We start from the raw sequence: 19860 nt of genomic DNA, 5'->3' as shown, positions 1-19860 counted from the left end.
AGCTCTGACATTCTATCTTCTAAGGGCCCTCCCAGCTCTGACATTCTGTGTCCTAGGGCCCTCCCTACTCTGACATTCTGTATTCTAAGGTCCCTCCCAGTTCCGACATTCTGTGTTCTAAGGCCCCTCCCAGCTCTGACATTCTGTGTCCTAAGGTCCCTCCCAGCTCTGACATTCCATGCTTTAAGGGTGGAACACAGAGGTCAATGAAACAAGACTCAATCCCCATTCTCAAGGTTCCTTATGCATACATTTAGGCTGTTGGAAAAGCTATAAGATTTCATAGGCTGCGTGTCAAGAGAAGAGTTTGGTCCCATAATTAGGCAACTAACATGCTTTACCTTTCTAATTTTAACTTTCTCACTTACCTGTTTTCTAATCAGCTGGGACCAAAATCCCTCTTCCCTGCTACAAGGACCCCTTGCCCGCCCGCCTTTCCTCTCCACCCCACCGGAGGCCCTACAGCTACCCTGGCACAGGAGAACGTACTTGGCATAAGCTTTCTCAATGAGGGCACACCAGAACTCGTTCTTAACGTTGGAGTGGCAATAGATGAGCTGGTTATAGATCGTCGGCAGCCGATCATCAATGACCACATCAACCCACTCTCCAAAGCGCCAAAAATGGAAATGGAACATGCCCGTATAGCTCGAAGGGTCATCAGGGTCCCATTCCTGCTCCTTCCAGTTGGGGATGACCTAGAGACAGACAAGAAACAACCCTCTCAGTAATTATTATTATGAAATAAAGATGTTTACATAAGCTGAAGGTTTAGAGAACTTTCTTCAACACAATCCTAAGAGGAAAGATTGATTATCCTTATTTGTATATTAGGAAACAGAAAACTCATGAAGGGAAAATTACTTTCCCAAGGTCATGAAGTGAGTTAGTGACACAGATAGGGCACAAACCCAGGTCCTTTAGCCCCATGAGTGGGAAGTTATAAAGAGGCAGATTTCAGCTCCCCATAAGCAAAAACAATTAGAGCTTCTGAATGGAATAAGTTGTGTAACCAGGTAGTGAATCCCCCATCACTGGAAGTCCAATACAATCCAACAGTCGTTTCTTAAGTGTCCACCATGTACAAGATATTGTACGAGGTGCTGGAAATACAAAGAGAAGAGAAAACAGTCACTGCTCTCAAGAAGCTTACATTCTACTGGCAGAATTCTGTCTTCAAGTGAATTGTGGATGACCTTTTGCTGGAGATGATATAGAGGACAATATACTGGTTGCCAAGGTGGGAACCAGACCAGGTGACTCACCTCCCACCTCTGAGATTCTATGGATGAAACAGGCCTTGAACATCAGAGCTGCCATACCTGACCCCCAAAACTCCCCACATAAAGAAATTTAACAAAATAAAAATAATTCAGGTTTTCCTGGTTTGGCACTCTATCCACTATGCCACCTAGCTGCACAGCACATAGTTGGCACTATATAAATATTAGCTATTTATTATTATTTATTACTTACATCAACCCACTCTCCAAAGCGCCAAATAGATAATGTTAATTTGTGGTTTTCTAAGTCAACACGCAGCCAGCAGGGATCCATTTGTTTGAGTTGAACACCACTGGTACAAAGGACATCTGCTTCCTTTCCTCAGTCTGGTGCTGGGGTTTCAGGGAGGAGCTGGCATGAGGGACTGGGTGGGTAGCCCTGGGAATCTGGGATATGGCTGTGCCACAAGGGAAGAAATCCACTGGAAAATCCAGACACTAAACTTGTCTGCCAGTCTGTTTGTGTGCACAGCAATCCATGACACAGCATAAGGAGTGTAAGGTTTAGATTTAAAGAGGTTGGTTTGAACCCTGGCTCCACAACTTACTAGCTACATGATATTAAGAAAATCACCTAACTTCTCTGGGCCTCAGGGTTCTCAACCATAAAAACAGTGGTTGGACTACTATGTGCCAGACTTTTAGGTGGCACAATGGATAGAGTGCCAGGCCTGGAGTCAGGGGGACCCAAGTTCAAATCCAGCCTCAGACCCTTACTAGCTGTGTGGCCCTGGGCAAGTAATTTAACCCTGTTTGCCTCAGTTTCCTCATCTGTAAATCTTAAATCTATGATCCTATAACCCTACGACCCTCAGATCAATCCTCCATGATAAAGGGAATTTTCTTTAATTTTGACCATGGTAATAGCAATCTAGGGGTAGCAAAAAATCAGAAACAAAGTGAATGTATAAATTAGGGAGTGGCTAAGGAAACTGTGGCATGTAAATTAATGGAGTGTTACTGTGAGAGGAGAAACAACAGACATGATGAAAACAGAGAAGTGGGGAAGATTTACATGACCTGATACAGAGTGAAGTAAAGGAGAAAATAGTACACACAACAGGCCACTAGGTGGCTCCATAGTGCACAGAGCACTGCACTTAAGAGTCAGGAAGACGAGTTCAAATTTGGACTCACACATGACCTGTGTGACTCTGGGCAAGTCATATCACCTGTGTCTGCCTCAGATCTGTAAAATGAAGATAATAATAGTACCTACCTCCCAGGGGGGGTGTGAGGATCAAATGAAATAATACTTGCAAAGTACACAATAGGTGTCACATAAATGCTTATTCCCTTTTCCCACTGCAACCACATAAAACAGAAAGAATAAACACAAAACAATAAAAAAGAAATGCTGTGATGTTACAAAGAATAAGCATGGCCAAAAATATGTAAGAAGACTCACTCATCTCATTTCTTTGCTAAGGTGGGCTCCACAAATGTGCACTTTCATTTTTATTTTCAGACTTTTTCAATGCATTGATCAGTTCTGCTGTTTTTTTTTCTCTTTAAAAATATTCTTTGTTATATGGCAAAATGAAGGATACTGGGAGAAATTTTGATGATTTCAATAAAGAAAAGAAATCAAAACTAATTTCTTTTAGAAAAAGAGTTACTATGATTATACATGCACAACCTATATCAGATTACTTACCATCTTGGGGAGGGGAGGTAGGGAGAAAAATTTGGAACTCAAAATCTTATTTAAAAAAAATGAATGATGAAAACTACCTTAAAAATATATATATATATATGGAAAAAAAGGGGGGCAGCTAGGTGGCACAGTGAATAAAGCATCAGCCCTCAGGAGGACCTGAGTTCAAATCCAGCCTCAGACATTTGACATACTTACTAGCCACGTGACTTTGGGCAAGCCACTTAACCCCAATTGCCCTCCAAAAAGCAAATATATATATATATATACACACACACTACTGAGAGAGAGAGAGAGAGAGAGAGAGAGAGAGAGAGAGAGAGAGAGAGCGCTACTGTGGTGTAGAGGGTTGAGGACTGGAATAGAAGAAAGGAGACCTAGGGCTGAATCCTACCTCAACTCATTACTGGCTACGTGAACTATGGAGATTTCCTTCAACTCCTCAGACCTCAGTCTTCTCCCCTGTAAAATGGGGATGAAAGGCAGTACAATGTGGCAGACCGAGAGCTGTCTCCCTAGACATTTTAGAGATGAAGATATTCAGTCCCTTGGAAGGCAAGTGACTTGCTCAAAGTCACACAGGTACTGAAGAGGCAGAACTGGAAGATAAAACCAGGTCCTTTGAGTATGGACCTACGACTGTGCCAAGAGCCCATCTCTAGGCAGGAGAAGATTTGGATGCAAGCCCTGGCTCCATATCCAGGGCTCTTCCCAATCCCCTCAGAGTTACTGTCATTCACTAGTTCTGGGACCTCCTTCAGGACCCGGTGAGGGTCATTAGTGGCTAACAAGGCTCTGCGTGAAGCCTGGTAAGTACCAGAGAAGCCAATTAATGAATCACCAGGGCCTCATGATGAGAGGGGTGAACAGGGAGCCAGGGGAGCTGCGCTGGTCCTAATCCTCAGTCGGGCTCATGATTCTTAGTGATCAGATACAGAGCAGCTCCTAGGGGAAGGGGGCTGGGGCTGTGGGGAGGCAGGAGGGAGAAGGATCCTGCCCAAGCTCTCCTCCCCAGCTACATGGTTCCCAGGAAGCTGGATGGTGCAGTGGATACAGCACTGGGCCTGGAGTCAGAGAGATCTGAATTCAAATCTGGCCTCCGCCATTTCCTGGGAATCACTTTACCTCTGTTTAAGTCAGTTTCCTCAACTGAAAAATGAAGATGATAATAGTTCTCCAGGGCTGTTGTGAGGATCAAAGAGAATCATACTTGTAAAGGGCTTAGCACAGTGCCTGGAACATAGTCATTGTTGCTCAGTCTTTTTAGTCATGTCTGACTCTGCCTGACCCCATTTGGGATTTTCCTGGCAAGGACGCTGGCATGGTTTGCCACTTCCTTCTCCAGCTCATTTTACAGATGAGGAAACTGAGGCAAACAGGGTTGAGTGACTTGCCCAGGGTCACACAGCTAGTAAGTATCTGAGGCTGGATTTGAATTCAGGTTTTCCTGGTTTGGCACTCTATCCACTATGCCACCTAGCTGCACAGCACATAGTTGGCACTATATAAATATTAGCTATTTATTATTATTTATTAATGTAATATTATTACCATATAATTTTTATTATATTTTATTATTAGCTATTTTAGTATTATTTTATTGCTATATTTTATTATTATTTATTAATATAATAAATATAACATTGTTTATTGTTTAATATAATAAATATAATGTTTTGTTAATTATTATGGCTATTTATTTATCATTTATTATTCTACAATAATATAATTATTTATTATATATTATTATATAATATGATTATATTATTTATTATTTTATTATTATTATTACTAAATGGAGATACCATTTAGCTCTGAGAAGCCTGGCAATAATAATGATAAATATCTTCAGGCTACTTTGGGCCTCATATACCTTCCCTTTAACTAAGATGTGACCAGGAGTATGGACTTAGAAGGAAGGGAGTGTGGTCACAGAAAGCAGTAATTGGTGGGGGACTATGGATGTGGAATGTTGCATACACTATCAGATTTGTGAACTGTATCTATATGTTTTTGTTTAAATGTGTTTTTTTCCCCTTTGTTACAGTGAAAGCTCAGAGAAGAGTGTTACATTTGGAAATGACTGGAATGCAAAACCAAAAGGCAAGGGGTGGCTAGATGGCGCAGTGAATAGAGCACCGGCCCTCAAGTCAGGAGGACCTGAGTTCAAATCCAAACTTAAGACCCTTAACACGTACTAGCTGTGTGACCTTGGGCAAGTCACTTAACCCCAACTGCCCTGCCTTCCCCCTCCAAAAAAGGCAAAAAAACCCACCCCAACCCCAAAAGGCAACAATAAGTCTTTTTTTAAAGCAGCAATTATTGGTGAATATATGTATCTCTGTTTTTGTAGTTGTATGTGTCTATGTATGAGTTTGCAGATGTTTGTTTATTCATTCTTATGTATAAGAGGATTTATAGATCTGTGTTTATAACTCATGTGTGTATGTGTTAGAGACAACATATTTGTATATGCACGTACAGAATGTATATAATAACACGTCAGATATGTCCAGGAGCTATACTTGTGGAAACTACCACCACCAATGCAAACAGAGACCCATCTGTGACTCAGTCATTGCAGAGAGGACAAAATGACTAGCCCACAGTCCCATAGCTACAATCCAAGGCTGGATCTGAATCCAGGTCCTCCTGGCTCTAAATTTCGACCTCTTTCCACCAAGCCATGCTACATCTCCATACCCTGGAGCAACAGAGCTTGAGACTTACAAAGGCTTCCATTACTGAACAACATGTGAGGCAGAGGACAAACTGCCTCTCATTTTTATAGTCAGTCTATAAATTTTTATAAATCTATAAATTTTTATAGATTTAGCGATTGGGTTTCTGAGAAGCAATGACTTGCCAAGGTGCAGCTTGGTACAGTGCAAGGGCACTGACTCTGAACTCAGAAGATCTAGATTCAAATCCTGCCTCAGATTTCGCTCCCTACATGACTTTGGGGCTGTTCCTTAACATCTTTATACCTCAGTTTCCTCATGTGTAAAACAAAAAAATACACATTAAATAGTCTTGGAAGTCCCTTTCCAGCCCTAGGTTTATGATTTCAGTTAGGAAATATCCATTCTAGGGCATTTAAATACAGGTCTCTTAAACAAGTCTACTGTGCTATCCACCATATCAAACTGCCTTTTATAAAGGTATGAGAGTATGTGTTCATTTAACAAACATTCATTTAACATGAACTGTGCATAGAGCCTTGTACTATGAGTGGGGAGAGATGACACAAGCCATGAAACAAGTCTGAATAAAATCAGTGCATGAGAAGAGAGACAGTTTTATGAAATATTTTGAGAAAGAGAGCTGATTGTTAGCTGAGGGAATCAGGGAAGGCTTTGTGCAAGAAGTGACATATGATCTGAGTTATGGGGGACTTTTAAGAGGCGGAGATGTGGATGGAATGTATTCTAGGTCTATGCAAATCAACAGATTTATTAAGTGCCTACTATGTGCCGGACATTGGAATAAAGAATGAAATAATCCCTACTATCAAGGAGCTGAGGGAAGGATGAGATGAGAGATCCTACAATCAATCCAGTTTGGGCACAGACTACAGAAATAAGAGTGGGGTAGATAATGCTGAAAGGACAGATTCTGTAGGGCAGCGAATGCCAGATGAAGCAGACTTGCTTTTTGTTTAGGAGGCAGTAGGCTATGGATGACTTGATGAGCAGGAGATTAACAGTGGAATAAGTCATATGTGTACTTCTTTGTGAGGACATATTTGTGCATAATCATATGCACAAACCATAAAACCACCAACTAGAATCATAAGAACATAGATTTGGACCTCCTGGAAGGGACTTTAAAGGCCATTTCAATTACTATTAAGAATTTCTTCTAATTAGTTACTGAATTACAGATTTTTCAGAATTGGGAAGGACCCCATTGGTCTTTAGTTCAACCTGTACCTTAGCAAAAATTCCCTCTATAGCATTTCTGATCATCCCTTAAAAGATTTATAGTCTGATCTGTTTTCCCCTCATTAAAAACAACAACATTAGAACTGTTTCCTTTTTGACCCAGAGATTCCACTGGTAAGCTTACACCTCAAGGAGGTCTAGGACAGAGAAAAATGCCTTATACACACCAAGACAGTCAAAGATGCACATAAAAAGCTGGCAACATGAGGGGATGCCTGTTGATTGGGGGAATGGTGGGGCAAATCTGTGATGGAATATTACTGGGCCACAAGAAATAGCAAATACAACTAATTCAGAGAAAACTGGGAAGATTTGTATAAGCTGATGCAAAGAGACACAGGAGTTACAGTGATTGTAACAATGTATAGGGAAAGAACTTTAAAATAAAAGCTAAACACTGCATATTTACGAGGACCAGGACTGAATCTGGAGAAGAGCTGAGGAAACACAGTGGGTGTGGAACAGTCTTTGACAATGAGCAGGGCAGCAATGACCCATCACAATTCCAAAGATTATCAATAATGAAGCAGCCTGTCCATCATCTCATGGAGGAAGAGAGATTCAAATTTGGACAAGGACAACATGGGGATTTGTTTTGTTCAACTATTGAGTTTTTGTTACAAGGGTTTTGTTTTTCCTTTTCCTTTTGGGGAAGGAGACAGGTGAGAGAAAAAAAATTAGTAATTTTTTTAAGTTTAAAAAGTAAAATAAAATAAAAAGTATGCGTAAAAAAAAATGAGTGGTGTAGCATCTTATGCATCCACATAAGGAGGCACCCTCTGTACTTCAGACAGCATGCTCATCCCCCTCCCATAGCAACCCAAAACTTGGTTCCTGACATACTGGGGTCTCAGAAAGGAGCTTTTTCCTTTATCTTACCCAAAACTAGGTTTATATGTCATTTCCCAGATACCTCCATACCATGCCACCAATCTCCTTTCTAATTCCCCTTTATGTGTTGTATTCCCTTATTAGAATATAAGCTCCTTGAGGACAAGAACTCTTACTTGCTTATATTTATATCCCCAGTACTTACTTTATAAATGCCTAATGAGTGTTCTCTCTCTCTCTCTCTCTCTCTCTCTCTCTCTCTCTCTCTCTCTCTTTCTCTCTGTCTCTTGGGCTTAGATTGGCAAGGGGCCAGTCTGAAAAGGTGATGACTGGCTGGATCACATAAGATGCTTTCAGAATTTCCCTCTACCTCTGAGAGCCTGAGTCAGGCTAGGATTCTGAAATTCTAGGATTTCATGATCCCCAATATGGTGGGGAAAATACTGAGCTTGTCATCAGTGGACTTGGGTTCAGTCATGGTTCTCTCATTTTGGAGTGATATGACCCTAGGGAAGCAAATTCCCCTCTCTGAGCATCAGTTTCCTCGTGTATAAGATGCAGGTGACTTTCATTACATAACTGTCCTTGCTGGGGCACTGTGGGGAAAGCACTTTGTAAACCTTAAAATGTTATTTTAAAAAATGTCTCATTAAAACTACTAGTCATTATAATAATGGGAGTTTAAGAGTCTATGATGCTAAAATTCTCAGATTTTAGGAGTGGGATCATTTGGCAAGGTTCTTTAGGCATCCTATGTCCTTAGTGGCATGTGTTTGGGAGATCTGGCTTTTTCTATTAAGCACCTTGGTGAAATGGATCTACCCTGAAAATCCTGGCTGCTGCTTAATTCTGGACAAGCAGAGGGAGCGAGAAGGACCCAGAAGAACAACCAAGGCTGATGCAATCAATGGGAGGAAGCTTTGGGGATTTCTGTTTACTTTGGTCTTAGAACCCAGACATGGCCAGATTCCAGAGCCTTCACAGGCAAAAACAAGAAGGGAGTTTTCAGTTTGGAGGGCCTATTTTTGCCTTGTTGTCATGTTGGAGGGTGGTAGCAAGATGAGGAAAGAGAGGCCATAATGATATAGTGGGTAGAGGGGGAATTAGGTGGCACAGTGAATAGAGCACCAGCCCTGGAGTCAGGAGGACCTGAGTTCAAATCCGGCCTCAGACACTTAACACAAAAACTAGCCACCCAATTGCCCTACCTTCCCCACCTGCAAAAAGCAAAAAAAAAAAAAAAATTTAAAATTCAAAAGATATAGTGGGTAGAGCATTGGAGCCATAATAGCTGGATTTAAATCACCACCTCTGGTATTCACCCTCTGTGGGATCTTGGGAAAATCACAACCCCTGTGGGCCTCAGTTCATATACTGAAAAATAAAGGGGTTGTCCTAGATAGCACCCCCCTCCCCCACCAAGGTTCCTTTCATGTCTACAACCTATAATTCCAGGGGAAGAGGGTTCTTGACTTTCCACAGTACAGCTAGGTTCTAATGTTGATGTTTCCATGAACTTGCCATGAGACCTTGGGCCAATCACTTCCCTTAACGGGACTTCAGTTGCTATAAAATTTGAGGGAAGGACTAGATGATTACTAAGATCCCTTCTACATTTCCCATTTTGAGGACTAAAAGTCACTTCCTTAAGAGGTCACAGTATTTAGAGCAAAACGCAATGATGGAATCAATTAGAATCAGCTCCAGAGAGTCAACTGTTAAATTTTCAATGTGAGTATTTACACCTTGGGAAATTGGCAAAGGCTACAAATCTGGGCTTGATTTACTGTTTTGTTGATTGTCCAGACCTAAGAAAGTGATGGGGAAAAAATATTAATAGTACAGATTAAACTTATCTCCTCCAAGAGTCGGTTGTCAAACATTTATCAGTATACCCCTGGCCTGGCTAGAAGGGACCTTAAACTCACCTACTCTTCATTTGTAAAGTGAGGAGATTTATTCTGTGTACCCCACAGGAATATTGTAGAGTAAGCAAAGTGCAAACCTTAATGTGCCCTGTAAATATGAATTGTCATGATACAGTAGAAAGAAAATTTAATTTAGAATCAGAGGACCTGGGTCCAAATCTTACCTCTCTTACTACTATCTGTGTGATTTGAAGCAAATAACTTTACCTCTCTGGCCTCAATTCCCTCAGCTGTAAAAATGGGGAGTAGTGGTAGAAAATGTTTAGAAATTAGGTGTGGGAGTCAACAATTCAACCAGGCCCAGGTATAACATCTGGCCTACACACAGATGGGAAAAGGGGGACAAAGGCTTGGAAGGATGCTACAGGTAGATTATCCTAAAGATAAAGGTCACTTCTTCACAACTCTGCTGCCTTCTGTTTCAATTTCCATTAACACAGGGTCAGACAGATCTTTGAGGGCCCTTCTAGCCATTGTGTGGGCTCTTGTGACATTACATAATAATACAAGGTATATCTTGTAAGGTTTAGGGTGGGAGATATATAGTGTCCACAAGTAAATACATTAGGTTTCACAGTGGCTAGTGTTAGACTTAGAGTCAAGGAGATCTGAATTTAAATCTTGCCTCAGACACTGACTATCTATAAGCCTCAGTTTCCTTATCTACAAAATGACAATAACAGTTCCAATTTCACAAAGTTGTTTTGTGAGGATTAAATGAGATAATATATAAAGCTCTTTGCAAATCTTAAATAGTGACATAAATGGTAGTTATTATTGTTAAGAGTACATATTGATTATGTCTTGTGGACTCACAGAGTGCATCTGAGCGTCACTGATTTCAGCCCACACACACCAACAGGAAGTCTTTCTTCAACCTTACATAGGTTACATACACCTCAAATAATAGGGAACGCCCAAACCCCTAAATTTGGATAATCCTAATTAATAGGAAGAAAAGCTTGAAGAAATCTTCAACTGGAAAAGATGGAACTAGATTCCCCTAGGAATAATTTGGAGCCTGTACTTTCTACATCAATATTATTTTCCTCCCAGTGATATGATATGAGTGAGAATTGTGGAACCCCATGATCTCAGAAAGATCTCAGAATCCCTGACATTCTTCAGAACTTAATTGAAATGTCATCTACACTGAGCCTTCCTAACCCCTCCCCCTATTAGCTTGTATTTCTTTTGTCTGTCTCTTTTTTTCATATATATATATATATATACATGTCACCCTTAATAAAATTTTAATCTCCTTGAAGTCAGGGACCATTTCATTTTTTCCTTTGTATCCCCAGCACAGTTCCTGACACATAAATGCTGGTTGATCAACTGATTGCAACAGAAGGAGGTAGCAACAAAATGGCCCTGAAGGAAACAGAATGGGAGAGAATGCCAGGGACAGAATGCACACCTTGGAGTACAAGAGAATATCGACTTTTATTGGATACATATACAGAATACAAGTTTGGAGGGACTTCAAACTGAGAGACCAGATGGCCAAGAGTATTAAGATGAAGTAGCTGTCACCCACAATGATACCCAAGCTAATTTTAGTGAAGGCTCCAAAGCCACAGGAGTCTTGCCTAAGGCAGGCTAGGAAGGCACCGGGAGACATAAGAAGTTCACAATAACAATTCATACTTTTTTGGGTAACTTCTATTTTTAAAATACATGAATTATCCCACTGGATCTTCACAACAGCCATTCAAAGAAGGTAATACATTAGACAGATGACAAAAGTGAGGTTCAAGGACTGAGTGATTTGCTCACATTGAGAGAATTAATTAGCAGAGAGCTTCCTAGGGTAATGGACGAGATGGACTAGGAGATGGGGGTTCTGGTCCTGGCTTTACCACTAAGTCATTGTAGGAGTTCAAGCAAATCACCTTCTGACTAAGGATCTCACCTATTTTTCCTCATTTACAAAAGGCTAAAAATGGATGGAAAACAATCACTGCCGTCCCCTACCTCATGGGTTTAGAGGAAGGATCAAATCATAGGTAAGGATAGATAAAGCATAGCTTATAAGTGTTTGCTGTAAGGCAAGCACTGTCACAATAAGACAGTTTGGAAAATAATAGCAGTCTTAACAATGACACAGCTAATGGTTGCCATTACCCAGGTCAAAGTAAACCACAGCATGGAGAAGCTCTTGTTTTAGTCTGTGAATGAACTCTGGAAGTTATAATCGGACCTTTGCTTTGTTTTTTGCTGCTGTTGTTGTCATTTTTATTTTTTTTAATAGTTGTAGGAAATAAAATACATTCCCTTTAAAGCATGGGAGATTTCTGTAGTTAGCCTGAAGGTCCAGGTGACACAGCTAATAATAGCTTACTTTCCATGATGACTCAGAAAAGGAAACACAAATCAAATGTTCCCCAGGTAGATGTATATCGATGTATTATATTCGTTATTGACTGGAGTCAGGGAACCTGGGTTCTAATCCTAGCTCTACCGTGGACTAGCTGTGTGACTTAGAGGAAATAACTCTGCCTCTCTGAAGCCCAGCTTCCTACACTGCAAAATGAGGGGGCAGAACTAGGTGCTGTGCAGTCTCATCCATCTCTAACACTCTGTACTACTAAACTGTAAGTCTCTGAGGGTCAGTGAACATGTCACTTTTTCATCTCTATCTGCCCAGAGCTGAGTCCAAGATTTACATATGTAGCAGATACTAAATATTTGGCCATGTTAAGCCATGACCAGTACTAGGCAACAGCCAGCTAGTCATACAATCAAACAATGGAACCATAAAATGATATTAGAACCAGAAAAAACTACAGAGATCATCTACTCCAACACCCTCATTTTTCAAAAGTAGAAATCAAAATCAGGAGATGGAAAATGACTCTAAGTCACACAGTGAGCCAGTGGCAAAGCTGAAACTATAATTTCGATATCCTGCCTTCCCAGAGTGCAGGACTCTTTCCACACTAAACCACGCTGCCTGCCTCATAAATACTACTAGAGTTGTGTAACACATATCCTGTTAACCACACAACATATGTCTCCTCCCAGTCCCAGGACAGAAGCTGAACAGATATAGGAATTTGGAGAAATACGGAAAGACTTGTTGCAACTGAGGCAGAGTAAAATAATCAGAACCAAGAAAACAATATATGGAATGAAGAGATCATTAAAAGGAAGTTAAACTGATTAACAAAAAAAAAAACCAAAGTCCCAGAAAACAGAACATTAACTATAGCTCTCCCATCCTAGCAAAGAGGAAGGGGGCTCATCATCAGATACAGTCATTGTAGCAGATGTCGTTACTCTTTGTTGAAAGGGAGGGCTCAGCTTGGGGAGAGAGGAAGGGTAATGTAAAGACAGAAGATAACAATACAATTTTTTTTTAAGTAGCCAAATGGATATGGGAAGAGAGCACCCCATTCCAAAGCAGGCATCCTCAAGGACTAGAGCCGTGGAAAAGGCCATCTATATAACAAATGTCACTTAGAAGGGAAAGTCCAAAGGGTCCACAGTGTCCTCTGCTGGAATCCAGCAGCCCTAGCATTGAGTCACAGTATGCAGTATTGTTCCTCCTGCCCCCGAGCTCTTTAGCCCTCCCCATTCCCATCTTTGAGCTTCCCTGAGGATGGAAATCTTCATCAACAGCCTTGTCCCCTCCTCCATCTGCTGGAAATGGTGATAAAGTCTTTTTATGTGAACTTTGCAGAACCAGAAATCTACTGACAGTCACATCTTGCATCTGGAAAGCAAACTCCAAAGGTCATCTAGAGAAATCCCTCGCCTCTTAGAACAACACTCAAGCTATTTGTATATTTTTTGCTATGCAAAATATATATCTGTAAATATAAAGGTTCAATATTCTGTAGTATATAAAGAGCTATAGTATATCATCTATATGAATGTATATGTGCATTTTGTCTTCTTTTTTTAAAGAACCTAACGGAACTAGACCAATTTCCCTTGTAATTCTTGACTCCCAGGTTCAGCTCCAATGGGTTCAGCTCCAATATAAACTGTTCCATGCTTTTCTCTTCCCCTAGGCTACTGTATCTATCCTGAGAGAGCTGCTTTCTCTCTAAGAGGAGATTTTAGATGAAAGGGACATGTCTCAAGTGAGTATTTACCTTCTATGCCTTGCTGCCTGGGACAGCCCATGTCAGCTCATGCACTGTGAGGCTAGCGCCCATACAGAAAGACAGCCCAGAGAGAGGAGTCACGATCCTTCAGCAATGTGAAAAGCTGGATATTCACTAAAAGAAATCCCACTTCAGATGCACTGATAGTTATATGTAAAAACTCTAGCTAAACAATAGATATTTAAAGGTCTCTTTCTTTGGAATGGCTCTCTCTTGCCCTGGATGAAGAGGGAATGGCAGGTCTTCAGCCATCACAACATGCCAAGCATGAGCTGATCTCTCTCACTGTCTCCCCCGACCTAACCTTCTACTTAGTCTCTCGCTGGTCTGACATTTAGCTGCATCCATCACTAATCCATTAATCCTGCCAGCAGTGTGTGCAATAGTATTTCCTAGGCTAGCAGAAGGTTGTCCCCACCTTGCACAGTCAAGAATGTCAGCTGAGGTTTCTGTTCCAGAGTAGGAAAGAAGTCAGGGAGAAAAGAGAGCAAGACACTGACTAGTTTCCCCAAAGCAGCTGAGCACACCAAAAAGCTCAGACCAGACACAGCAACTATGCTGTCACTGCCCCTAGAAACAGGGTGGTCAGTGACCAGCAATGTCAGTGGGAGGGAAATAGCAGAGAAAGAGGGCAGACAACAAAAAATAGGAGGGAGGGTTAGGACACACTGATTCTACAGAAAGAGGGAGGTGCAGGGGAAGGGAGATGATGATGGGGAGGGCAGGATGGAGACAAACACCAAGCAAAAGAACTAAGGGCATGTGTGGGAATAAATAATCCTTTCCCAAAAAGATAGGGAGGTTGGAGTGAGATAAACAGAGGACTGATCAGATCAAAAGGGCAAGATGGTTGCTTAGATAGAAAGTAGTAAAGAGGGCAAGGGAGGAAGACCCATATCTAAAAGGGCAGATAGTTGGACAATAAAATGAATGGGTGGGAAGAGAAATGAATGAGGGAGCTGGGGATGAAATGGTTTTCCTGACAAGGGAATGGAAAGAAAGACAGTTTAAAAAATTAGGGGGCACAAAGATGAGACAAGCAAACAGGAAAAAAGATCTAAGGGAGGAAAAGGGGAGATGTCTTCATCTAGAAAAATGTGTGCAGTTTTTAAGACTTTTTTTTTAGTTTGGGTGGGGGAGAAGAAAAGGCAAGCCCCAGGAGAGAAGAATGGTGGGGTGAGTGGGGGGAAGATGCCTTGATCCATAAGGATGGGGGAAAGGACTGAAGTGGGCAACCAGGTTCAATATCAGAGCAGATTAAAAATCACTGAAGACTTAAGGTTAGCAGGCTCGAGGCCCTCACCAAAAGTGATTAGGAAGTACATCACTTTTCGAATCTTGGCCAGCTCTGACAGCCTCTCCCCAAACTCCTGAGCATCTGCCTCATTCCAATCCATGGCGTCAGAGTCTTCCTTCCTCCAGAAGATGGCCGCGGGGTCCAGGAGCTGCCGGGTCATGAGGTTGGTGAGGTCCGGTGTCCAATGCTGGGAAGTGCCCGTGATGGTCACCTTGCCGGCCTTGTCCAGTGTGATGTTCCAGCGCTCAAACTGTAGTTTCTGCTGCTGGATGAAATCCAGGCGGTACACAAACTCTGCTGGTCGCAGCAACTTCTCTCCATCCTGGCGCTTCTCATTATTCTTCTTCAGAGTCTCCACTCGTATCCTCATCTGCTTAGTCAAGTCCTCATCAAGGACCAGAGGCATTTCCAGCTGTGGCTTGTCAGCCTCCTCAGCAGCCATGGCCCCTGCTCAGCTCCTCACGCTAGACCTGCTGTCTTTATGAGTGTCTTGGAGGTACTGGGGCTGTGGGAAGGAGGCATCCAGCCTACACCTCTGCCAACCCCGCCTCCTCCCTCCCTCCCTCACCTGTTTTCCTCCAACTTGCTTGCCCCTACCCCTTTCCCCAGCTCTGGCTCCTCCTTCCAACTTTCCCTGCCAGTACAAGTCAGGGACTCCCAAGGCCTGATGCAGAGCCTCCCCAGGGCCCTAAGGAAAGCTTTCTTGGTTCTTATTTGCAGTGCAAGCAAGCAGGGTAACCCACAGGGAAGAAGATGCTGATGTCAGTTGCCAAGGCAACTGTTCTGACAACCAACATAGAGACGATGAGAAGCTGGGGTTTGTTTATGTCTAAAACAAGGCAGTATAAATGAGTGGAGTCCTGAACTTGCAGTCAAAGACCTGGGTTTTAATCCTACCTGTAACATTCACCAGGAGGGTCACCTTGGGCAAATCACATAAACTATCTGTTTTTTCATCTGCAAAACAGGAAAAACAATACTTGAACTAAACGTTGAAGAAACTATCTCCCTCATAAGGTCACTGGGAGGATCAAGTAGGAGTATGTATTCAAAACAATTTATGTAAAACTTGGTTCTTATTATTATCATTAAGACAAGTTTTTAAGGCTCTACACAACAGCTGGGATATGGAATTGGGGGGAAGAGAAGATTCTACTAGGGGAAACATCATATGGAAAGTTTTCATAGACTCACAGATTGTCATGGTTACAGCTTAAAATTCAACTTCTAATTTAGGCCCAGTGACTTAGGGTTATAGATTTAGAGTTTCAAGGGGCCACAGAGATCACCTAGTCCAGAGATTCTTAGAATTTTGTGCATCATAGACCCTTTTGGTAGTATGTCTTGTGAAGCCTACACTCCCCTTCTCAGAATCTTATTTTTTTTTAATTCCTTATTCAAGGAAAGGCTAAATTTTAGTTACAGGTTATTGAAAATAAAAATGTCCTTTTTTCCCCCTACATCTAGTTAAAAGACCCCCTGAAAGATATCTATCCATGGACTTCTTGGGACTCCATGAACCCAAGGTTAGATTTAGTCTAATCTCATTTTGAAGATAAGTAAGCTGAGCCCCAGAGAGTTTAAGGCACTTGCCCAAAGTCGCATGTGTAGTAAGTCACAAAAGAAGGAAGCTTCCCATCACTAGAGGTATCCTGGCTTTGCCAGCTAAAGCCATCATAACTAGAGTGGATCAGTCAGGCCTCTGCCTCAGGGAAGAGAAATTTGAGGATTCAAGATTTTTAACACCTTCACACTTTCTAAGCTAGAAACAATCTAACTTAGCAAGAAAAAATTTAGTAAAAATGGGAAACTAAAACATCTCTGCGAGTCACTATGATTTCTCTCTCCCTCTGGCACAATGGAATTTGTCTGAATTACTTCTTGTATTATTTCCACCTCATGAATTACAAAGTTGATTCCAGGGCATGTTTCATATGCTGCTTGCTCTGGCCAACAAAACGTTAGCCTCAGTTTCCTCATCTATAACAACAACAGCTGTGCTACAAGGAATGGTATAACGGGTATGCCAGCACTAGATAGAAACTGAATAAAATGACCACATGAGGTCCAGTATGGAGAGTCTAAGACCCTGTGACCGGGAGCAAGAGACAGTCCAAAGGAAATAATGATACCCAGATTACAAAGCACTCAGAGGATTCACCATTCTTGAGCTAAATTCAGCCTTTCAAGGTTACCTCTTCTACCATCAGACAGGAGAAGGAAGATCCAACTCAGCCAATGTTCGGCCCAGATCTGTATTACCAGAAATGTAGAGCAGCAGAATTATGGGCTCAGAGGGGGCTTCCCTGATGAGCACACCAGCCCACACCGGAACTATCTACAACTAACACATTAATGCTGGTAGAAGACCCCAAACAGGGGGCGGCCAGGTGGCACAGTGAGTAAGAGCACCCGCCGCAGAGTCGGGAGGACCTGGGATAGGTTCCAGCCTCAGATACTTAACAACCACACAAAATAAATGGTCAGGTAACCTTGTGCAAGTTATTTAACCCGGATTGCTTAAAAAAAAAAAAAAGAAGACGACCCCAAACAGGTTAAATGACAAGGACACATAGGTAGGGTAAGTGAGTGGGTTACAAGGTTAGAATCACCATCCATTCAATTCAATTCAGTTCATATATTAAATACCTACTATGTGTCAAGGAAGTGTGCTGGGCACTAAAGATAGAAGAATAAAAACAAGGCAATCACCTTCCTCAGGAAACAATATAGATAAGTGCACACAAAATATGATACCGAAGGTCTGGGTAATGATGACTGTATCCCATAGTCAGCTAAAGCTGAAAGAAATCCATAGATCACTGAATCCAACCTCTTCATTTTGGAGTCCATAATACAAGGTAATTTTGGCAGCTGTTTAGAGAGCATCAACAACTGGGGAAGTAGCAAAGAGTCTGTAGTCTTTCTAAGCCTCCTTGGCACATGGATGTCCCCCAACCTAGTTCTGTTCTCTCTATACTCTCCTCTTGTGATCTCATTTGCTCCAATGGGTTCAAGTGTTATTTCTAGGCAGATGACTCTTAAATCTATATATGCCCAACTTTAATTTCTCTCCTGAACTTTACCCATACATTGTCAAATTCTTGCTATACACCTTCTGGAAGTCCTACAGGAATCTTGACTTCAATGTGTCCAAAAAGGAACTCATTACCTTCCTTTCAAACCCTCCCCAATTCCACATTCCTTCATTTCTCATAAAGATATAAATACTCTCCTCCCAGGTTTATGACCTCAGAATCATCTTTGACCCTTCTCTCTTTCCCCTCCCAGTCCCGTTCCTCACCTTCTGGATTTTAAAACTATGCCTCACGCTATCCCTCCGGAACATCCTACCACTCAGTTTCCTCATCTGTAAAATGTGCTGGAGAAGGAAATGGCAAACCACTCCAGTATTTCTGCCAAGAAAACCAAAATGAGGTCACAAAGAGTGCAACGTGACTGAATGAACTGAGCGATAACAGAATACTTGTTTGCCTTGTAGGCCCTTGGTAGACTGTAAGGTCCTTGAGGGCAGGGACTATTTTATTTCTTCTGTCTTTGTTCCCTCAACCTTTGGCATATTGCCTTGCATATAGTAGACACTTAAGGAATATTTGTTGAATTCAATCAAAAGGAACACTAAGGAGCAGAACCAGAATCCTGAGCCCAGATTCCTCTAAATCCAAATGTTTCACCATCATGCTGTCTCTAGCAGGTTCAAAACTGGTCGCTCCATTAATTGTTTTTGTACAAAGCTCTTCAAGGCACCTACCTGAATTTTTTAGGGTGAAGTCATGTAGAGCAAAGTCATCACCCTACCTCAGGCCTGGCTCAAGACCTCTAGACTATTTCCAGTCAATGACAGCATCCTGACCTGTTAAGTGCATGGGGCTGATCCTGAGACACATTTAATAATGATGATGAAAATAAGAATGATACTCATTTCTGTAGCCCTTTAAGCTCTACAGATTCCTTTCCTGTAAGGTAGATAGTGTAAGATGTATTAGCACTAGTTTATAGAGGAGGATGTTGAAGCCCTGAATAGAAACTTTTCTAGGAAGTAGAAAATTCAGCTCTTGACCTGAGGCCTTCCTTGTAAGCTTCACACTCTTTTCTATTGCGCTGCCCTGGCTGCTATGGTAAAACAGCCTCCAGGGTCTAGATCTGTTCTTGAACAGAACACAGAACCACAGAACAATAATCGTTTGGAAACATCTCAGAGATCATCTCTGTCTGTGCTTATATAGAAAGTTAAGTGGTGGAGCCAAGGCTCCTGACTTCCCTGCCCCCTAGTCTAGGGCTTGGGCTACTACACCTGGGAAAGCTTAGGAGCCACCTTTCCTACCCATGCCCAATGGAGATAAAAGACACAATTTGATTTCACAGGGTGAAATTCTTTTCTCCTTATCTGGCAGGATGCACCTCTCTTTCCTCTACTACCACTATGATATACAGGTAATCTAAAGAACATGAGAGAATTACAGAAAAGGATGAGGGCTCTAAGAAGGGGCGAAAGAGGGGAAGGAGTAGGAAAAAGGCCTGGGATGATGAGTTTTAGACCTAGGTTTATGAGACATTGGGGAAGGTACTTCAAAACTCTGAGCCTTAATTTCCTCCATGGTGTTCCAAATGGCAGGTTGTTACTACTGTCTTCTGTGTTTGATTAAACCCTCAGAGACAGCCTCAATGCTAAGAGGAAAGTGTCAGCAAGGGTTGTCACCTGGAGATAGAAGCCTTGCCCTTTACCCCAGGGAAAAGGTGTGTGTGTGTGTGTGTGTGTGTGTGTGTGTGTGTGTGTGTGTGTG

At 41.9% G+C, this 19860-nt stretch overlaps 2 protein-coding genes across 2 annotated transcripts in view; both read right to left on the bottom strand.

The window, feature by feature from the left end:
- The window catches only part of CAPN5 (calpain 5), a 159942-nt gene that overhangs the window by 27216 nt on the left and 112866 nt on the right, over positions 1 to 19860 (bottom strand). The window contains exon 4 of the mRNA XM_069070908.1: positions 490 to 698. Coding sequence (XP_068927009.1) covers positions 490 to 698 — 209 coding nt within the window. The remainder of the gene's footprint in view (positions 1 to 489; positions 699 to 19860) is intronic.
- OMP (olfactory marker protein) lies at positions 14874 to 18682 on the bottom strand. The gene has a single exon (XM_069071060.1). The coding sequence runs from the start codon at positions 15495 to 15497 to the stop codon at positions 15006 to 15008; it is 492 nt and encodes a 163-aa protein (XP_068927161.1). The 5' UTR covers positions 15498 to 18682; the 3' UTR covers positions 14874 to 15005.

Source organism: Petaurus breviceps, unplaced genomic scaffold, assembly GCF_028583685.1.
Source record: "Petaurus breviceps papuanus isolate PSGF00001 unplaced genomic scaffold, PetGlider_PUasm1.0 90823, whole genome shotgun sequence".
Taxonomy (NCBI): domain Eukaryota; kingdom Metazoa; phylum Chordata; class Mammalia; order Diprotodontia; family Petauridae; genus Petaurus; species Petaurus breviceps.
Note: the sequence above shows the minus strand (reverse complement) of the source record. Positions and strands in the feature narration are given on the sequence as shown.

Bases quoted from the DNA above. Each gene is read 5' to 3' on its own strand.
- OMP (XM_069071060.1), bottom strand. From the start codon at position 15,497: ATGGCTGCTGAGGAGGCTGACAAGCCACAGCTGGAAATGCCTCTGGTC.